This window comes from Macaca mulatta, chromosome 2 (genome assembly GCF_049350105.2).
Source record: "Macaca mulatta isolate MMU2019108-1 chromosome 2, T2T-MMU8v2.0, whole genome shotgun sequence".
NCBI classification, from domain to species: Eukaryota; Metazoa; Chordata; class Mammalia; order Primates; family Cercopithecidae; genus Macaca; species Macaca mulatta.
The window spans coordinates 132,312,216-132,330,366 of record NC_133407.1 but is presented as its reverse complement, the minus strand read 5'-3'; the positions used below and the strand labels follow the sequence as shown (position 1 = coordinate 132,330,366).

Below are 18,151 nucleotides of genomic sequence, written 5' to 3'. Positions count from 1 at the left end.
GAATGCTTTTGTATTGTCCCAATGATTTTTTTAAATCATAGCATTTGTAGTATCTTTACATACCTCTCTCTGAGAAGTAACATAGCAGAAAGGTTAACAGCATTATTTGAGAATCCTTATTACCTGGATTTGATGTTTGGGATTTTTTTTTTTTTTTAAGTATTTGATGATGACCTTATGAAACTTTGTCTTGTTCCCTTACCATCCCTATTATCAAAGACTTAATGAGATTATATATGTGTGTGTATGTGTGCAGGTGTGTGTATTCATTCTCTGTTTGAAGTATATATAAACTTTAGGCATATTGTAAGTGCTAATCATGATGTCTTTCTCTCCTTTTTGAATAGTACTACTATTATTGGAATGCTTAGGTGCTTTTCTGTTCCTTGTCATTGATTCTCCGTTCTCTAGTTCTGTCTTTTCTGTTTGTTTATTTTGGTCTCTTTCATATTGGAGACTTTCTCCCAGCGTTGTACCTTTTTAAGGAAGCATGGACTCTCCGAATATGAACGGGACTGGTGACTAATGGACTTATTTTTGAGTACACTGATGGTCAGCCAGGCCTCTTGCTGTCAGCTCCCTGCATTGAAGCACTTATTGAGGTCTTTAAAGTGAGTCAGTCTCTTCCCCTCAGTATCCACTTCTGCCTGTCTCAGTCAGTCACTCCTAATTCACCTGCTTTCCATCCTCCAAAAGCCTATTAAATGTCTGTCAACAGCTGATGTGTCCACTTCTGTACTTTGCTCTTCTGAGTTCAGATCTTATATCTTCCTTTTCTTTGGTTTTAGTGGGGTCTTTGGAAAGAGAGAAGATACTCACAGGTGGTTACTCTGCCATCTTTCACTGGGAAATTTAAAAATCAATTGGAATCTGGTTCTAAGTGCTATTAAGGAGAGATCTGTGGTGCCACATGAGAGTAGCATTCTAATATTTTAATTCTGGACTTAGATACTTAATGACATGTACAGTGTGTAAACAAAAATAGCATTCGTAAGAGAGAATTTAACACCTAAAATGCTGTTTAGGTTACAATAAAAAAAATTATGCAGCTTATTGCTGGAGCCTATTTTACTTAGGGCTAAAATAGAACAAAATTTCCTAAGGGAAAATGTTAACAATACAAATATACTTTTTATATTTAAAATGTACGAGTGGAAACTTATCACCAATTTCTACATTATACATACAGAGATTTATTTATTTTTGTTCACTGAGATGGTCCTGCATACAAATTTAGTAGAAGAACAAATAAGAAATCTATCCAACTGCAGATGAAATGTTGTTGAAATCACAAATGCACATATTGAAAAGGACTTATAAGGACTAAAACAAGTCCTTCTGTTTATTTTTATCTTCTAACTCTCCATTTGGCTTTATTCTGAGTATGATATAAGTAGTTTTTTAAACAGTTCTTTAAAACTGAACACAAGTAATTTCACTGCTCCTTCTGGCTTCTTTGTCTTTTGGTTAACCACACACTTGGCTGTCACCCTGCTTTTGCAGGGATGCTGAGGAAGGGGGATGATTAGGGTAGAGGGAGGATGCCAGTGAAGGGCAGTGTCATTGCCCTGCTTGTCAACTGCCTCCAAATGGAGAGGTTTTTGCAGTCTTTTCTATGTCTTTGCAACTATGTTCTCTCAGAAGCAAGGTACTCACTGTGATGGACTGAGCATGGGGAGCCACTTCATTTGATTTCCTCTCCCCTAGTGACCTAGCTGAGTTTGAAACCTTTATAAGCACTAGGCAATGGTAAAACCAGAGCCAGACAAACAGGAACTGGAGTGCCCAGTACAGTCCATTGCAACAGGGATGAGAGTCATGACTCATATCATTGGAGATACCCTAAATTTGGCATGGGTTGGCTTCTAGTGAGAGAGCTGAGGGTTTAATTCATTGGCTGAATACCTTGGAGGGAAATAAAGGAAGTAATGCACCAGGTGGGGAAGAAATTAAAGATTGCCAGCTATCTCAAATCTCAAATTCAATGAACAGCAGTTGGGTAAGGGGGCCATTGTAATATTGATTTTTTTTTTTCCCTCCTAGAAGGCATTTACTTTTTCTTTATTCTGAGAAGTATAAACAACAACAACGAATTGAATCAAATTCTTTTTATATTTATTTCCAGATCTTACCAGTTTAGTAGTTTAAATAGCTTATAATAATAGTTGTGATATTTTTATTACTAATTTTATTACTATTTCTACTATTTATTGCGCACTTACTACATACCAGGTGCCATTTCAGCATATTATCTATATTAGTCTTTACCCTCACATCAGACCTCTAAGGGTTTATTGTTTTGCAGCTATGGAAACCAAGGGAAAGAGAAGTGAAACCACTTGTGGAAAATCTTGCAGAAGTAGAGAGATGTCAGAGCAGCTATTTAAACAGAAGAGCCGGGGGGCTTTACTTTGATAATGACTTCCAGCTATATTTTGTAATGTTAACTTTTCTCCACCAACTCCTTATTTGGAAATTTCTCAAATTTAAAGAAACATTGAAAGTACAATGAACATCTTTATATTCCTTACTAGATTTGCCACCTGTTTACATTCTACCATATTAGAACTACTAATTACATATCTGCCTATCTAGCTTTTTTTTTTTCTGAATGTTTTGAAAGTAAGTGACAAACCACATCTATTTTTCAAGAATAAGACCATTCTCCAATACAACTTGCTATTGTAATAATCTATGTTGATACAAACTGAGGCAGACTTGGTTTAAACAAAGTTCGTATCTTATTGGTATTTCCCAGTGATCTACAATGAATTGGGCTAAAAAGCCAATTTACTATCTATATAAGCACACAGAGAGAGACTTTCCAGAAACATGAGTGATGTGTTTTGCTCAACTATTTTTCCAGTGTGATACTCCCTAATACGAAGCATTTCACCTTTTTTCAGCCTATGAAGTTATAATTACTAAGTGACAGTGTATTGGTGGGGGCTTCCATAAATATCACAGTCTGGACAGCTTAAACAAAATAAATTTATTTTATTATAGTTCTAGAGGCTGGAAGTCTGACAGCTTCAAGAAGCTGTTGATCTTGGACCTCTGGCAATTCAGTTTTTGGTGGGGCTGTCTTCCCAGCTTGCAGATAGTTGTCTCTTTGCTGTGTTTTCACATAGCCTCTTTCTCTGCGTGGGCATGGGGAAGAAAGAGCTCTCTGATGTCTCTTCCCCTGAGGACACCTATGCTCTCAGATTAGGACCCCACCTTTATCACCTTATTTAACCTTAATTAGCTCCCTAAAGCTCTATCTCTAAATACAGTCCTACTGAGGGCTAGGGTTTCAACATATGAATTTGTAGGGGACAAATTCAGTGCCGTTCATAACATAGTTTGATGGAATATTTACAAAATATAAGTGGATTAGGTTCACTACAAAGTAAGTTGTATCTCAGTATAACATTTGAAAGTATACGTTATTTATTTAAATCAACTCTTACAAAAAGGGAGCTATTTGTAGTTCATGTGTATGCATGCTTGTGTGTGTGTGTGAAGTCTGTGTCATACATACTAAAGACCAAGGTTTACCTAATGATGAGATCCGCTCAGAGCATTTATTGCATGGTGTTTATCATCTTGAGATATTATGAACCTTCAAATCTATGGTATTATTAGCAAAAAAAAAAAAAAGGTTAACAGATAGACTTCTGATTAAGAAAACTGACAAAAGGAAAGTCCTGAGAAAAGGTATTGTTCTGAGTAGTAAGGGAATAAAAATGTTAAGACTTATTAGAAGTGATGAGCTTGGGAGGTTTTTAGATATCTTAAAAAGTAAGGTAAACAACTGAGGAATGTTGGTTAGAATATAGTATTTTTTTGTGTTAATTTTTGACCCATTGAATAACTTTTCTTGTAATATCTATTAGAATCGAACTATAATAGTTAATCTCACAAAGACAGAGTGTTCCAAGCAGATGAGACATTTTCCTTGAAATATATTAAAGGTAGGAAATATATTATTTCTTTTGGGTGTAGGAAGAAGGCCCTGAGTGGAAAAAGGAAAGAGAGCTGGGATATAATTCTTAGACTGGATTTTGCTACATGGCTTTTCAGGGGAAAGAATGTAATACAGTTTAACATATCATCCTCCGTTTTACAATTACTTTTTGCCACATGATCATAGATGTTCACAAAAGCATTCAAGAGCTTCACCAATTTTCCTAAAGGTCTGTCTTTAGCCCTTTGCTACTTAAATCACTATCTTTTGAATATTTCAGTTGACTTTCTCATCTTCAATTGTTGACCTAAATCTGCCAAATTCTCAGTTAATAGCTATGAATGGTGTTCAAGCAGCTCTCAAACATCACTGTATCTCAAAAAGAAAAAGGAAAAAAAGGAGTCTCGCTCTGTTGCCCAGGCAGGAGTGCAGTGGCACGATCTCGGCTCCCTGCAACCTCCACCTCCTGGGTTGAAGTCATTCTCATGCCTTAGCCACCTGAGTAGCTGGGATTTCAGGCATGTGCCACCACACCCGGCTAATTTTCGTATTTTTAGTAGGGACGGGTTTTGCCATGTTGGCCAGGCTTGTCTTGAATCCCTGGCCTCAAGTGAGCTGCCTGCCTCAGTCTCCCACAGTGCTGGGATTACAGGCATGAGTCACTGTGCCCGGCCCCAACATCACTTTTATTGACTTTATGAGATTCTTCATCTTTTGTAATATTTGTATCATAGGACATTTTAGGCAGTCACTGAGAGATAGACAGACTTAACAGGACAGCACCTGGTGTTGAGTGGGGACTGGTTTTGTGTGGGCAAGGCATACTTTATTCTGATGAATTTAAGAAGTACATAGCAAAAACCATACCCTGCAAATAGACCATCCACTGCAAGTGTAATGTATCAAAAACTGGGGAGAGGAAGACTGTAAATGAGCCATCTATGCTCCTATAAAGCCTTTCCTTTGATGCTCTACCCATTTCCTTCTACCTATTCAGACATCTCTATGAGATTTTCCCCCACGGCATACACACATGCTGTAATTTCCCACATCTTAAAAATGTTGGCTAACATCTGTATATCCTATTGGTGACATTCTCATTTCTCTCCTTTCCTTGATAACACCATTTCTCAAATAGTCACTATAGTTACTGTCTACAATTTCTCAATTCTGCTCTCTCTCAAATCCATTCCAATCAAGATTTACCTCCATTCTTCTGCCACTTTTTTTTTTTTTTTCCTAAATTAAGGCCACCAGTGGCTTTCCCAGCCTCTTGACATAGAGGTAATCTTTTTCTTTATCCTGTAACTATAGTTTTTTTCTCTTGGATTTTATCTAGTCTCATGGCTTTAAGTACTAGATACGTGTGCCAATAATGAGCAAATGTCTTTCCTAAAGCTAGACTTCTCTCTTGAACTCCAGACTTAAATGTCTGGACTTCTCTCAGGTGTCTAATTAAAATATGAAATTTAACAACCAAGCTCCTAGTCTTCTTTGGTTTATTTAGGGGATGACCCCATTCTTCTTGTTCAAACCCGAAACTTTGGAGTTAGCCTCTTAACATCCAGAATCTCCCCCTCTAGAAGCCTCTACTTCCAGAATCCAACCTCTTCTTCCTGCCTCCACTGCTACCACATTGGTCCAGGCCACCACCAGCTTTCCAGGGATTACTGTCTCTGCTGCTTCCTTCCTTGCCCTTCTTTAATCTGCTCTGATCACAGTAGATTCTTTTAAAATACATGTCACATTAAGTCAGTGTAAGCTCAGAATATCCAGTGACTTCTCACCCCACTTTGAGTAAAAGCCCAAGCCTCTGTAGTGATCCATGGGGCCCATGTCATCACCCACACACCTTTCATTATCTTTCTGGCATCATCTCTTTATTGTCCCTTCTCTGACACAGCTCTAGTCACAAGGGCATTTCCCCTCAGATTTTGCAAGGCTTTTTTTCTTTTCAACAGCTTTAATGTCTCACTAAGTACTCACATGTTAGTTTCTTAGGCTCTTCCTGTTTTAAATCTCACCTTTCTTGCTTTGTGATTTTTCTATCACTAAAATATGAAAGATCTTTGAGGAAGATGATTTTTTTGCTCGTTTTGTTCAGTGTTATATTAGCATGTGCTTGTCAACGAGTAAATTTTTAGCAAATCATGACTGAATAAATATGTAATAAAAGCCAAAAGGCATTTATTCAGTATTTACAGCATTTCAAGTAGTTCACTGTGTTCATTAAGCACTTTATTTAAACTTCATAATTGTCATACACCACTTACATATGCGAAATACAAGATTGAGAGACTTAATCAAATTCCCTAAGTCTGGAAGCTAGTATTCCAGCTCCTAAGTTCAATACCCTGTCTTTTGTTACCAGCAGGTAAAGATAAATCCATTTCCATCTTAGGAGAACAGTCAGGTAATTCCATTTGGCATCTCTACTTGTTGAGTCCACAGGTGTCTCTCTTTTTTGCTGTCGTATCCTCAACACCTGGGAGACGCCCTGGCACATAGTGAGAGCTCAGTGGATATTTGTCTTCACAACTAAACTACCAAGTTTGTCCATCAAATGGCTACTATCATCTACACTGCGATGTCTTCCTTATTGATTAACAGCCAAGCTGGGATAGGGATAGGAGAAGAAAGTTGAGAATTACGAGAGAACTGCAACTAGGAATACTGGGCCTGTTTGCCAAGGGAAGCAACTATCCGTGGCCTCATTTTCTGCTTTCATTTCATGAAATCTTGTATTTAGCCTTCTCTTTCCTCTGTTCTGCTCCCATGGAGGGATAGGCTGAAAATGCCATACAGAAAATCACACGCAAATCAAACAAATGCCTTGTAAGAAGATCAGTGGAGTGTGAGACTTCTCTTTGAGGGTGTATTTTCTAGTGCTGGGCAGGAGGAGGAAGGGGAAAAAGGATTTGAACAAAAGGAGAAGGATGCAAGGGAAATAATAGCATGAAGAAAGTCTCCCTAATCTGATGCTTTGCGTGTCTCTATTAGCTTTCAAGTAGTTTCAGCTGAAGAACTTCTATTACCAATGTGGTTTTGTATTTTATCCCTTTCACGATAGCAAAGCCCTCTCTGCACTGGGACAAATGGGTATCTTTTCTATTGTTTGAAACTTTTCTTAAAAGTATATTTAATAAGAAAAAAAATGATATGTATTTAAACTATTTACTCTTCAGATAAAGTTAATCCATCCTCTATAGCAATCCTGAGGCAATCAATTTTTGTTGTAAGGATTATCATAACACTTTTAATGGTGTCTACATCAACTATTCTGGTGAATGAGGAAACAGGCATCTCACATGTTACAGCCCTGCCAATATTTTAAGTCTTCTTTTTTGAACAGAAAATATGCAACCCGATTGCAATTTCAGAAGTGTGGAAAGGAATCGAGTAACAGTTTCAAGTTTCCCCACTTAAAAAATGTGTCTCAAAGAGCACCAAGAACAGTCTCTGGCACATAGTACGCTGTATGTAAGAGTTGGTAAAATAAATAGAAATAAGTACCTACCCATCTACCCCCCATCTGCCCACCCAGACAAAGCCAGAAGGGAAGTAGCTTAGCCACTGAAAGGATTAACAGACAGCATGAAGGGGACAGTGTTTTGTTTTTTGCTTTGTCCAGTTTCCCTCCTAGGAGCAGCCCCATTTCTGGATAATGCAGTCTTGCCTGCTCCAATTCACACTTCAAAACTTTAAAGTAAACTCCATATGAGAAGTTTCATCTGCAACTTCTCACTTATTGCATGGGCCTCATGTTATGTTCTCAATATTTAGCTTCAGTTTTCAAGATGGATCGTCCCACCATTATGTTCCCCTGCTGTTTAAGAGGAAAAATTCATCTTTGTTTTAAGTGAATTTACTTGAAGTGGCCACTCTCTGGTACCAGGCTTATTGAACAAGGCATCCCCCCGTACCTTTTTGGAGAATTAAGTTTATTACAAAAGCTGCTAGTTTCTTGTCTGTTTCAGCTTTCATTTTTCTCTCATCCTATAATACTATATGTCATACATAGTTGTAAGATATCTGTGATGGTTACTTTTCTGTGTTATCTTGACTGGGCCATGAGGTACCCAGATACTTGGTAAAAATTATTCCTAGTGTATCTGGGAGGATGTTTCTGGCTGAGATTAACATTTGAATCAGTGGATTGAGTAAAACAGATGGCCCTTTCAAATGTGGGTGGGCCTCATCCAATCTGCTGAGGACCTGAATAGAATAAAAAGGCTGCTCTACCCCTGAGGAAGAGAGAATTCTTCCTGCCTGACTGCCTTTGAGCTGGGAGATAAGTCTTTTCCTGCCTTCAGACTTGAACTGAAACATTGGCTTTTGCTGGGTCTTAAGACTGCTGACCTTCAGATGGGAAAGGCACCATTGGCTCTCCTGGTTCTCAGGCCTTTGGACTTGGACTGAAACTACACAAATGGCTCTCCTGAGTCTCCATCTTGCGGACTGCAGATCTTAGGACTTGCCTACTACCATAATTGCATGGGACAATTCCTTAAAATACTTCTCTTTTTCTCTATGCGTACATTCAATTGGTCCTGTTTCTCTGGAGACCCTTAACTAATACAATGTTATAACATGAGCTGCTCAAACAATTATATGTGCCATTCACACTGGATCCTTATTTTCTACCATCAGGCTTTGAGGAACTTTAAGTACCTATTGTTGAGTACCTACCTCCTGTGCCAGGAAATTACAATGAAACAAAAATATATCCTTATTCAAAGATCATAGTTGTATTAGTTCATTCTCACGCTGCTAATAAAGACATATCCCAAGCTGGGTAATTTATAAAGGAAAAGAGGCTTAATGGACTCACAGTTCCACAAGACTGGGGAGGCCTCACAATCATGTCAGAAGGCGAAGGAGGAGAAAAGTCATGTCTTACAAGCAGCGGGCAAGAGAGTGTGTGCAGGGGAACTCCCCTTTATCAAACCATCAGATCTCATGAGACTTTTTCATTATCACAAGAACAGCATGGGAAAGACATACACCCAACCCATGAGTCAGTTACCTCCCATCAGGTCCCTCCCACGACACGTGGGAGCTTCAATTCAAGATGAGATTTGGGTGGGGACACAGTCAAACCACATCAATTGTCCACTGTCACCAATACACAAATTCCTAAAAAGACTGCATGGAACCACACAAACACTGTCATCCAATAGAAAAAGATGTTGTCAGTGGGAAACTGAGCTATGTCCCATGACTTGCTGAGGTAGAGATGCCATTTTTGGCTCTACCTGGTAAAATACAAGCAATAAAGCAAGAGGGGAACTTTTCCTCCATCTTTGGGTTTGAGTCTCACCTCTTCTCAATCTCTAGTTATGAGGTCCTGGGTGAATTAGTTAATTTCTGTACATTTTCTTAAAGATAAAATCAGAGTAAAAAATAATACCTACCCCATAGCATTTTTATAAGATTGTGCAGGATGATATTTGTTTAAAAAAAAAAATTCAAACAGTACCTAAAACCTGTGTTTTATCAAATCTAAGATGCCATCAGTTGTGAGATATACCACTTTTGTGTGTATTCCTAAGAAGGAAAAGCAGTGCCAATTATAATTATAAGGTGCTATTAGTTATGTCACCTCCTGATGTGTTAAAAGGTGAAAAAACTATGTATTTTAAAATCAGTGAAGTACAATAGTTGGTGCTGTATAAATAATTAAAATTCTGGTTCAGGCAAGCTGATAATTCAGGGCAGTGTGGCCCAGTCCTAAGTTTGAATAGAAAATAATCCATTTGTACTTGTGGATGGTTATATAGCAACAGAGTTCTAAGTAAATCATAGCATTACTGAACGTCCAGATCGTTTCTTGACTGCTCCAAGAAGTTACTGACACATATATTTTTCATTTTCTTAGTGGAGTTTAAAACTGCTTTCATTACAGACTCAAGGGTCATTTAGTAATCTAACCAAGGCATGATGGTTTGTTATGGACTGAATGTCAGTATCCTTTCAACATTCGTATGCTGAAGTCCTAACCCCAAATGTGATTATATTTGGAGAGAGGGCCTGTGAGGTGGTAATAAAGAGTAAATGAGGTCATTTAAGGGCATGGCCCTAATCGGACAGGACTGGTGTCCTTATAAAAAGAGGAAGAGACACCAGAGCTTCTGTTCTCCATGTGAGGACATAGCAAGAAGGTGACTGTCTGCAAGCCAGGAAGAGAGCTCTCACCAAGAACTGTACAGGCTGACATCTTAAGTTTAGACTCGCAGTCTCCAGAACTGTGAGAAAATACATTTCTGTTGTTTAGGCCACCAAGTCTATGGTATTTTGTTATGGCAGCCCAAGCAGATTGAGACAGTGACGAATGGGAGGACATTTCCTGAGAGATAACTGTGAATGACTACTCCTGGCCCCCGCTCATAGCTAGTCATTAGCTGCCAGGGAATGTTTGACTGAAAGTTGCTGATTTGCAATTGGAACCAAAGACAGGATCTCCCCTCCAACCTTTCCCAGCCCTTACTTTTCTGCTCACTCAGTGCTAAAGTTTCACAGTATTTTACTGACATTATAATTACTATTTATTTAATTTTACAGTTGTATGCAACTACCTATGGGGAAATCAATGCTCTTGTTATGAACATTTAATTAGGTTTATCATTTTAATCACTTCTCCATATTCATGCTTTCTTAAGTAGTAGATTGAAAACTTTCTCTCTTGCTGGTAGTTTGATTCTCTGGGTACTGGTTCTGTCTGCCTTAGCATTTGTTCTCACCAGTAATTGAATTTTCCTGCCATCAACATTGAAGATGGCGTGACAAGGTTGGTCCAGAAAACATTCAGAATAATATAGAGGTTATTGTTTGGAAAGCCTGTCTTTATGGATAAAAAAGTCTGAATCATGGAATATTTTGAAATTGGTTTTATTTTGAAACACATGCATCAACAGAAACTAAGCAAAGCATTCACCAGTGGGAATCCTCGGGGAGACCTTTTTTAATGAGTAGATGAAATTGCTTACAATTCACATAACAGTTTCTATGTAAATGGATGTATCTGAAAAATCATGAGCACACTTGAGGGTACTTGAAAAAGTTGTCTTTCCTTAATAATTTCTGGACAGAACCTCTACAGTCTTGTTTATGTTATTTTTATCAGAGCAAAGATAAGTCTCTGCAGCCTGGTATAGCCAGAGTTGTTGTATTAGTTATCTACTGCTGTGTAACAAATTACCCCAAATCTTGAAAACCTAAAACAATCAACAGACATTATTATCTCACGCACAGCTTCTGAGCATCAGGAATCTGGGGGTGGCTTAGCTGGGTGGTTCTGGCTCAGGATTTCCCATGAGACTGTAGTTATGCTGTTGGCTGGGCTGTAGGATCCACTTCCACACTTACCCATGTGACCAATGGCAGTAGACTATAGTTCCTGGCTATGTGGGCCTCTACTTAGGGCTGCTCACAACATGGTTTCCCCAGAACAGATGAACACGTGAGTGAGCATGCCATTGTCTTATCACCTAATCGTGTACATGGCAAGCCATCACTTCTGCTGTGGTATGCTGTTGTCACACAGACCGAGTAACTCTGGATTAATGTGGGAGGGGCCCGCGCAAGGGGTCTGTTTGCAAGTTTACTGACACGGCTGTTGTCAGGACACTTCAGTTTCTTACCACCTAGGCCTGTCTGTAGGGCTGCTCATGCCAGGGTTTCTCTGGAGTGAGTGATCTGAGGGCCTGGAGATGACAGCCACCTAATTTTGGACAAACCAGCACATCTGCTGCATGCTTTGGCTCAAATAGACCAAACCTGGTACCATGTGGGAAGGGACTGCACAAACCTGTGAATACTCTGTGGTGGGGATGACAAGGGAGCATCTTAGAGGGTGGCTGCCACAGTTGACATGTGACCTAAGTCAGGCCAGTCAGATGCACCCTTTCCTAGAACTGACGTGTGGAGCAGCATGACAGATTGAGTAGAATTACTCATTCAGGTCGAGCCATGAGAGTAGTTCCACTTATGGTTAGCTACACTCACTCTTCGTTCTGCAAACTCCTGATCTTCTAGTAAAGTCTCTTTGCATTAAGTTAGCTCAAATCAGTTTCTGTTGTTCTAACAAAAGACTCCTAACTGATAAATGGATTCCAATGTAAATTACCCTTAAGTACATATGCAATACAGAAACTACTTTGTTTATCATAGGATGATGGAATTCAGGTGGTTGGTGATGGGAGAGTAGCAAGAAACTGTGGTGCTAGATTGGAATCGGAGATGTCAGTGTGTACTTATGCTGTACCTGCACACAAACTTCCTTGACCTATTTGCTGAAAGGGCCTGAGTCACTCCCTAATTGTGATGAGTAAACCTACATATTGAGATTCAGGTTTCTAAGTCTGATGCCCCATGAAAAGTAATCAAGGATTCTTGAAGAAATTATGGGGGCAGGGAAAATACCAGGTAAGTCTGGAACTTCTTGAGGGTCAGAAGGTTAGTAAGTTCTCGAAGAATATGAGAATATGTCACAGCTCCTCCTGCCTAGATCTGGGACAATTGGAAGGGTCTCCTCCTGCCCAGATCTGGGATGATTTGAACATTAACATAGAATCAGTCTTACAACTATCATATTGATAATTGATTCAGGTGGAAATCATCAATGGATACTAAAACTAGTAGGTGAAAGTTTGATAAAGAATGGGATATATTCATAGTCTCACTAATATATCTCCCTCAAAATGCTTACTAACATAAAGGGAAAAATAATACCTTTACAATGGAGAAGCCTGACAGATACCATCCTCACCATTTAATTAAAGGTAATAGCACTGATAATGGGATGAAAGGACGTTGGGTGTTTCCTGATATGATGCACTAAGAATATAGAATCACTTCTGGGACAATCTGCTAAAGATGCATTGCTTGAATCTAATCAAGAGGAAGCATCACACAAATCCAAACTGAGAGACATTCTGCAAAATAATTGGCATATAACTCTTGAAAAATGTCAAGGTCAAGAAAGAAAGACTGAGAAGGAGTTTCTGAATAAAGGAGGCTAATGAAATGTGACAATTAAATGCAATGCATGCACCTTGGTTGGATTCTGAGCAGGGGGAAAATAGCTATAAAAGGCATTATTGGGATATTGGCAAAATTTGAATATAGATTGTACATTACATAGTAGCGTTGTGTCATGTCAAATTTTCTGTCTTTAATCATTATGTAACCTTATGTCTTTGATTTTAGAAAATACACAGTGAAGTAGTTAGGGGTAAAGGGGCATCATGTCTGAAATTTACTCTCAAATGGCTTAGAAAAACATGAGAGAGTGAATGATAAAGCAAATGGGGCCACATATTAGCTGGTGAACCTGGGTGAAGTCTGTTACAGCAGCAATTGCCAACTAATAACAAAGTACCACACATTTAGCACCATGTTTCTGCAGATCAGAAGTCTAGCACTGCCTAGCTGGAATCTCTGCCCAGCATCTCACCATCTGGTTAAATTTAAGGTATCAACAGGCTGCATTCCTTTATGGGGAGGCTCTGAGGAAGAATCAGCATCCAGGCTCACTCTGGTTATTGGCATTTCTTGAGGTTGTAGGACTGAAATCTCCATTTCCTTGACATGTGGCTCCTCCATCTTCAAGCCAGCAATGGCACCTGGAGCTCTTCATCTGTCTGCTTTCCAGGGCTCATTTGAGCCCTGAATGGCCCGATCTGGATAATCCAGGCTACACTCCCTCTCTTAAAATCAACCAGTTGGCCAGTCATGGTGGCTCACGCCTGTAATCCCAGCACTTTGGGAGGCCAAGGCAGGCAGATCACTTGAGGTCAGGAGTTCGAGACCAGCCTGGCCAACATTGTGAAACCCTGTCTCTACTAAAAATACAAAAATTAGCCGGGCATGGTGGCACACACCTGTAATCCCAGCTACTTGGGAGGCTGAGGCAGGAAAATTGCTTGAACCCAGGAGGTGGAGGTTGCAATGAGCTGAGATCATGCCACTGCACTCCAATCTCAGTGACAGACTGAGACTCCCTCTCAAAAAAACAAAAAATCAATTAATCTCAGTCACATCTGCAAAATCTCCTTTGTCATGTAATTAATGTGACATAACCATGAGTGTGGCCCCAGGGGTTGATGATCCTGGAGGCCTCATTTCTGCCTACCACAGGTTCACAGAAGCTTTTTGCATTCTTCTCACCACCTTTATGTAAATTTGAAATGACATGTTATCAAAATAAAATGTTATAAAAAGACTCATAAGCATAGCACAGGAAGTTGGAAAATGTCATCATAGCATCGTTCTGGTTTTAGTGCTGTCATTTCCTTCTAACAGCACTGGGTTTGTTTTTTTCTCCCCCCATTACCTACTAGGTCACCACCAAATCAAGCAGGGTACCTGTGAGGTGGTCGCCGTGCACAGGTGCTGCAATAAGAACCGCATAGAAGAGCGGTCACAAACGGTCAAGTGCTCTTGCTTCCCGGGACAGGTGGCCGGCACAACTCGGGCTCAACCTTCTTGCGTTGAAGGTAAGACCTCTCTGGTCAGTATCACTGATATTTCAAAAAGGTCAAAACCCACCAGGAATTTCTCTACTTTGCTGCCTTTGCAACCCAAAGAAACCTAGGGTTGCTTTGAGATCAGTGTCAATCCAAAGTGAACATAAATACAACTCCAAAAATGTCTTGATGGTAAGGTAAGTCTTCAATAATGTCCCTCAAGGGGTACCAATGGGGAGTTGTATTATAGGGCAATTGGGAAGACGTGCTTCAATTCCTTTTGCCCACCTGTCTCCAAATCTCACTCACCAAAGCAATTGTTTCCACAGATGCCCTGTTCTCCCACCTCTTGTATACTCTGTACTCAAAATTAGCAGCATGACTTCTTACTTCATGCTTGGTGTCATAGATTAGTATCCTCTCTTTTATTTCTAGCTTATCATTTTAACAAACATTTCTAGGACATTCTCTTTGGAACAACTTCCCTGGGAATAGTTTGGAATCATGTATCATTCATTTGTAATCTCCAGATCCCCTAGCACAGTGCTGTGCCGATGGTTGTAGATGGAAACCTGGGATTGATTTCTTTTGATACCCCTGACTTCTTCCAGCAGATGCCATGTTAGAAACAAGTGTCAGTCCCCAGGGGAACAGATACACGGGGTTAGTCTGTATCAGTTGCTCTGCAGTGTCACAAACCTCCCTGAAAATGAACATTTCCAGTCTCATTTGATGCATGTCTAAAGGTCAGCAGTTAAAACACAAACACATTCTTAACTCCAGATCATATTGCACAGTGAACAAGAATGGCTGATTTATCTGCATCCCATTCCCCCTACCAAACACACACATAGACATACACAACTATATGGGCTGTGTGGCTACAGTGGTATATATGTATCAGCACCATCTCAGCCACCTTTAAAGCAGGAAAGTGAAAGTGGAAAATTTCCACCTACAGTTCTTTATCAGAAACTTTGGGGGCCAAATGTGTTGCTGAATTCAGAATTTGCTCATATTTCTTGTGGGTAACATAGCACATATACCATCTATTACCTACAGACCTAATGTACTCTCCACTTGCCCCCCATAATCATAGAAATATTACTATATCTGCAGTGAAATGTGCAAATATTCATGCAGGATGGGATAAGGCTGGATAAAGAACTTGTTAATTCAAGTCTGGTTTGCTGTCATCTTACAGAAAACCTTTCAATTTCCAGAGCTTTTGGATTTGGGGATTATTGATAAAGGATTGTGAACCTATAAAAAAAAGATGAAGATCTTTAACATTTAAAAAATGGCACTTTTAAATTTCTTTTAAGAAATACACGGAGTTTCTACACCTCCAGCTGGGGAAGTCTAATGTATTTATCATCTCTATTAATTGAATCCAAATCACAACCATTCTTTCTCCTGGCTGTCTCTCAAATCAGCCCACTTTTCTCCATCCCACTGCTACCTCCACAGTCTAGGGGTCACCCTTAGATCTTGCTGAGTGTGCCACATCTCTGCTTCCACTTTCAGTCCTGTAGCCAGAATGATCTACACAAACAGAATGACTTATGTCACTCCCACACCGAAGACCACACTTTAGTGTCTTCCCACTGTCTTTAAGATAAACTCTAAGTTCTTTACCATGGCTTGCAGAGCCCTGCAAGATCTGTGTCTCGGTTCTCTTTCAAGTACTCTACCCTATGCAATCCAGAGTTCTTCCCATTTCTTTTCATTTCTGCACATTACTAATTTACATCCATTGCCCTCCTCCCCATAAAACACACCTGGTCTGCTTAATTCTTCTTATTCTCCTTTCAAATCTCTTGTAAGTTCTTGCATCAACTTGGATTTCCAGTTCATGACATTCAGCCCATGTTACTGTAAAAACGTATGCCTTCCAGTTAGTATGTAAACAGTTTGTGGACAGGGACATGGTCTCTTACTTTCATCTTTCCCCATTGGCTGGCCCATGAAGAAGTTTTAGTACAGTGGAGAATGGACTTTGGTAATCACAGATTGTTCTCTACAGGCAATGTGTTTGCTTGCCTCTGTAGGCCTTAAATGTCTTCTAACAAACACTTTTTATATTCTGTCTAACCCAGAATAATGTTTTACAATATTCAAAGCACTTTTATTAGTACCTAAAAAGTACTCATAGGGCAGTGATGACTATTAGTATCTTAGTAAAGAAAATATGAATACCTTACCCTAGACTATCTTGTTTTAAATTTTATGTATGGGCAAATCCCCTTTGGCCACCACCCTAGAAGTAACTACATTTATCTGTTTGGTCAATATATTTCTGTATATTTGTGTATTTGGAGCTAGGGTTGTAGGAAACAGTGGTAGATTTCAATATGAGTGTATGTTTTACATAAATGCTATCACATTGGATATTACACTCATCCTGCTTTATTCCTATCAGTATTAAGTTGCAGAAATCTTTGTGTGCTGGTATGTATTGATCTAACTGGGTGTTTTCAATTGCTCCATAGCATTCCATGTATGGATAGGCCATAATTATTTAGCCATTCTTCTTCCTTTTTAAAAATTATAGGGTCTTGCTCTGTCATCTGGGTTGGAGTGCAGTGGCATGATCATAACTCACTGCTGCCTTGAACTCTTGGGCTCAAGCAATCCTCCTACCTTGGCCTCCCAAAGTGTTGGGATTATACGGTTGTGAGCCATTACACCTGGTCACTATTCCTTTATTGATGGACATTTGGGTTGTGTTTATGGCAAAACAGACTTGCAGGTTAACTAAATGGTTTCCCTAGTGCCATAGGAAGTGTGATATGGACCAATCATGGAGCATCTGAGCAGAGTCTATGCAGCATATGTTGTATATGCTGTCTTCTAGAACTTTCTGTGATGATGCACATGTTCCCTCTCTATATATTTATGGAGATAACCTGTGTAGATAGATACCTGTATCTGTATGTGATGATGTATATGTCCAGTGTGGCTAGTAGTCATTAGCCACCCATGGCTATGGAGCATTTGAAATGTGGCAAGTGTAAATTTAGATTTAATAGGGACTTGTGGCTCAAAGCTTCACATTGGACAGTGCAGGTTATGCTTGATGTAAACATGTAACTTGTGTGTAAAATTTGTGGTCAGAAAGTACCAACACCCTGAAACGTGAGATTGGGTCTTTCAGCCTGTGTCTCCTGTACCTAACATTGTCTGGCAAACAGTCGGTGTTCAATAAATGTTTATTAGATCAAAGTCACTGAGAAGTGCAGGAAGTTTAAGCTTTGGTTGGGATGTATGTCTGATTTCATCTCTCTTTGATCTCTTCCTTATCTGAATATGTTTCCATTAGGGCTTTTTAGCTTTACCTGCTTAATCTTTATCCCATAATAATTATGCAGTATCATGCCCTTAATTGGCATGTGGAGAAGACCTATCCTCTGCTGATATGTTCCTCTTATTTTATTTGTCAATAAGAATAGAAAGGATCTAAAATATAAAATTCACCTGAATTTACATTTAAATTAAAACAAAGGCAAGAAGATGTTGGCATGGGGCACTAATTAATGCTGACATAGGAATTGGAATATCCTTTTGCATTTCTGTTAATCCACACCACAGATACTTATCTAGTGTTTTCATTGCTTTTCTGTAAAACCATAGATTATATTATATAAACAGGGAAAATAATTAGCTGTTCCCCTTCTACCAAACTTTTTTGTTATAATTAACTTATGAAACCTCCCCTGAGTTATTGAAGTGGGTC

General features: G+C 39.3%; 1 protein-coding gene across 8 annotated transcripts in view; it reads left to right on the top strand.

The window, feature by feature from the left end:
* The window catches only part of TAFA4 (TAFA chemokine like family member 4), a 199,234-nt gene that overhangs the window by 157,652 nt on the left and 23,431 nt on the right, over positions 1 to 18,151 (top strand). For all 8 annotated transcript variants that reach the window (XM_028844354.2, XM_077993309.1, XM_077993308.1 and 5 more), the window contains one exon: positions 14,290 to 14,445. In XM_028844354.2, the coding sequence (XP_028700187.1) occupies positions 14,290 to 14,445 (156 nt within the window). The remainder of the gene's footprint in view (positions 1 to 14,289; positions 14,446 to 18,151) is intronic.